At 39.8% G+C, this 3661-nt stretch overlaps 1 protein-coding gene across 1 annotated transcript in view; it reads right to left on the reverse strand.

Moving 5' to 3' along the window:
- Positions 1 to 278: 278 nt before the first annotated feature.
- The window catches only part of LOC118496420, a 70570-nt gene continuing 67187 nt past the window's right edge, over positions 279 to 3661 (reverse strand). Inside the window, exon 9 of the mRNA XM_036008041.1 lies at positions 279 to 525. Coding sequence (XP_035863934.1) covers positions 361 to 525 — 165 coding nt within the window. The 3' untranslated portion in view covers positions 279 to 360. The remainder of the gene's footprint in view (positions 526 to 3661) is intronic.

Consider the following 3661-nt stretch of genomic DNA (forward strand, 5'->3'; position numbering starts at 1 on the left):
TGTGTGTGTGTGTGTGTGTGTGTGTATGTGCGTGCAGATTCACAGTCTGTAGATGTAGTTACTTTTCCCATGTGACTGCAGTAGACATACAATTAAAAATAAATAATCTATGAATCGATTTTTGAATCGGTAGAGCTTGAATCGCGATTCGAATGTGAATCGATTTTTTTTTGCACACCCCTAGGAACCATCCATGTTATTTTTGGGTAATTTGGTTAAATAAAAAACAATATTTCTGATATAGAGATTTTGAAAAGGGGTCAAATTTGACCCGAGGACAACATGAGGGTTTAAAGCACCACAAGTCATGAAAGACAACACAATAAATGCCCCTTAAAAATGAAATTATGTTTACTGTTTTTACCGTGCAGCGGTGATGTGAAAAGTCTGCTGTGTGGGTGACATATTCCTTTTTAAAAAGCAAAAACAGAAAAGGTGTTTAGGAGGTTTAGTGGAGGGAGGAGGGAATGAAAATACCTGCGGAACAGGGCGCGTTTTCTTTACTCTCCCTGTCTGTTTCTCCTGCTGGACGGGAGGGGAGGAAAGGAGGAGGAGGAGGAGGAGAAGTTAACGAGGGAGAGTGGTTATTTAAAAAAAAAACAAATTAAAGAACACAAAATTAAAAGAAAAACAGGGTCCACAAGGTCACCTCCAGTTGAGAAATTAAGGGACGTTGTAGGAGCTTTTCCCCGAGATTGATTTTGCAAAAAAGAAAAGAAGAAATGTTAAATGTGACGCTACGAAGATCCACAACAACAAAACATAAACAACAGCTGAGGAGGAGTCAGTAACAGTCCATGTCGGGTAGATGCAACAGATTAAAAACAGAATTCAGAGGCATCCACCCGTCTCTAACTTTATCAACGTGACTGATGGAGAGAAACGGAAATGAATGAAATGAAACGTATGGATAAGGATGGCTTGACTCTGTATTTGTCTTATTGTCAACAAATTCCATGAAAAGACGAGTGGTGGGAATCACCTCGAGCCCGACCGATAAAGGATTTTTAAGGCCGATACCTATTCAAATATTTGAGGATTTAAAAATCCGAAATTCCGATATATCGGCCAATATATATTTAAAAAAAATAACAATCCAGAAATGCAGAAAAAAAACAGATTTCCCTAACATTAGTTATTTGTAGTTATCAGTCCTCACTAAAATAATATGATAATGCAGTTTAAAAATAATAGTTTGTTTAATTGTCTCAACAGAACAGAGGAACATCAAAATATATTAAAGTTCTGATAAATAAAATGTATAAAAATACAAACTTAAGATATGAAACTTAAAGTCCTTTGAACAAATACACAATAACAAAAGCAAAAATCAAAGAGTGATGCCAGCAGGGAGGTTGTAGAGCGCCCTCTGGTGGACAAACGACGCAACGCCAACTTTCGTCCGTTTTTTTTGTTTTTTTTTAATATTCAATTATCCGAATCATTTGTCATTTGTCATTATAAATGATTCTGATGAATGAATTTTTTTTTTTAAATCGGCCATTATAAATGCAGGTACCGATAGTAGATAGAAAATGCCTAATATCTGCCGATAATATTGGCCCGGGCTCTAGAATCACCGGTTACCTAACGTATCGTCGTGATATTATCTGTATCGGGGGCCGTGTATCGTATCGCTCCCAATACAGATAATATCACGATACCGCTATCCTGTGATAATCAATACGTTGCTAGACAATCCTATGATGATAAATCACGATATCGGTCTAACTATGAATACTTAAGGCCCGTGAAAAGTCCAAACTGGTAGAAAAACAGCACAATTCTGCAGCACAAGTTTTTCAGTCTGTAAATTAAAATGACAACTATGGAGCAACTCTGGCTCTTCCTCTTTGGCTCTTTAACTTATGTTGAAGTTTCCCTCGTTCGTGTGTTGACTTACGGTTACACTTTACTTGAAGGTATCTACGTAAGAGTGACATGACACTGTCATGAACGTGTCATAAACATTATAAACAAGTCATAAACGTTTATGACGTAACGCTTCTGTCATTAACCCTCCTGTTGTCCTCGGATCCAATTTGACCCATTTTACAAAGTTTCTAATATCAGAAATTTGGGTTTCTTTCAAACAAACTGTCGAAGAAAAACAACGTGGATGGTTCCATACGACGCTCTTCACAAGTTAAATAAATGATCAGTTCACTATTTTAACAAAATCTGGGTGTTTTATTCAATTTTATAGCATTTAAGGAATTTTTTTTTAAAAGAATGTTGAAAAAATTGACCAAAAAAAACCTTTAAAAATTGCAAATAAACGACAAAAACGTCAGGGAAAAAAAAACATCGTAAAAAGCGACAAATACGTCAAAAAGTGTTTAAAAAGACGACCAAAACGTTAGAGAAAAAGTTCTACATTTTGACCCAGAAAAACTAAAAGTTGCATAGTCGACGGGAAGAGAACACAAGGGTTACATGTCATTTGGTTTTTGTCATGACAAGTTAGGGTTAAGGTGCTGACACACCAACCAGACGGCCGACCGTCGGCAGAAAAGCCAGTCGGTCTGATCAGTCGGGTCCCCGAGGTCCAAAAAATGCCTCAAAACACACTGAGGAGACGCCGACTTGAGCGTACGCTCTGCGCGTGCTCTAAACGTAATACGTCTTAGAGCTGAAGATCTTTGCCCGAACCCGACGGGCTCGGTCGGGTTCGGTCTTAATTTCTATCATGTTACACGGGCTCGGGCCGGGCTCGGGCTTGCGCTCCTGGTTGCGCAGCGGTCACGGGCGGTCAGGTGAAGCGTTTCGATTGGCGTGTAAATGGATGCTGAGGAGGTGAAACAGAGGCTGGCTTCTGGAGGACTTCTTTTATTTCTTTGTTCCAACTTCCAACTGGCCGATAGCCTCCGTTAGTCATGAATAAATTATGTTAAAAAATGTATAAATTACTCATTCTTGACGGAAAACAGCTGTGTGCGTGCGGCGCAGTCTCTTTTTTCTTTCTCTCCCTTTTCTGCCGAGTGGTGCATGTTCCCGCTTGCGGTGTGAAGAGCTATTTTCCGACATGCGCTCTAATCACTGCTGATAGACGGCCTTTTGTACAGTCGGGCTGTAAACGGGTTCGGGCTTTTAAAAATCTGTCAATCAAAATGTACTGGTCGGGCTCGGGCCTTGTCGGGCCGAACTTTTAAGGCCCGATTACAGCTCTAATACGTCTCCATAGCAGCAGGCGGCGCTGCTCTGTATTGTTTCCATTAACAATTCAATTCAATTCAATTTTATTTATAGTATCAAATCATAACAAGAGTTATCTCGAGACACTTTACAGATAGAGTAGGTCTAGACCAAACTCTGTAGTTTTACGAAGCCCCAACTATTACAGTGGTTGCCTCAAGAGCAAGCATTAGCAGTAGCTATAGCGACAGTGGCGAGGAAAAACTCCCTTTTTTGTTAGGAAGAAACCGAGGACAGACCCAGACTCTTGGTAGGCGGTGTCTGACGGCACCAGTTGGGGGAGTGGTGAATGGTGGCAATAATAGTCATAATAAAGATAGAAAAAAACAGTCTGATTATTTCCAAGAAAATGAAAACCAGCAGCTGATAGGACGAACGTGTGACATGGGTCTTTTTTCTCCGGAAATTCCCAGCCAGACTGTCATATCTCATATTGTACTAAAATAGTTCACCGAAACGTGTTTCT

This window comes from Sander lucioperca, chromosome 12 (assembly GCF_008315115.2).
Source record: "Sander lucioperca isolate FBNREF2018 chromosome 12, SLUC_FBN_1.2, whole genome shotgun sequence".
Taxonomy (NCBI): domain Eukaryota; kingdom Metazoa; phylum Chordata; class Actinopteri; order Perciformes; family Percidae; genus Sander; species Sander lucioperca.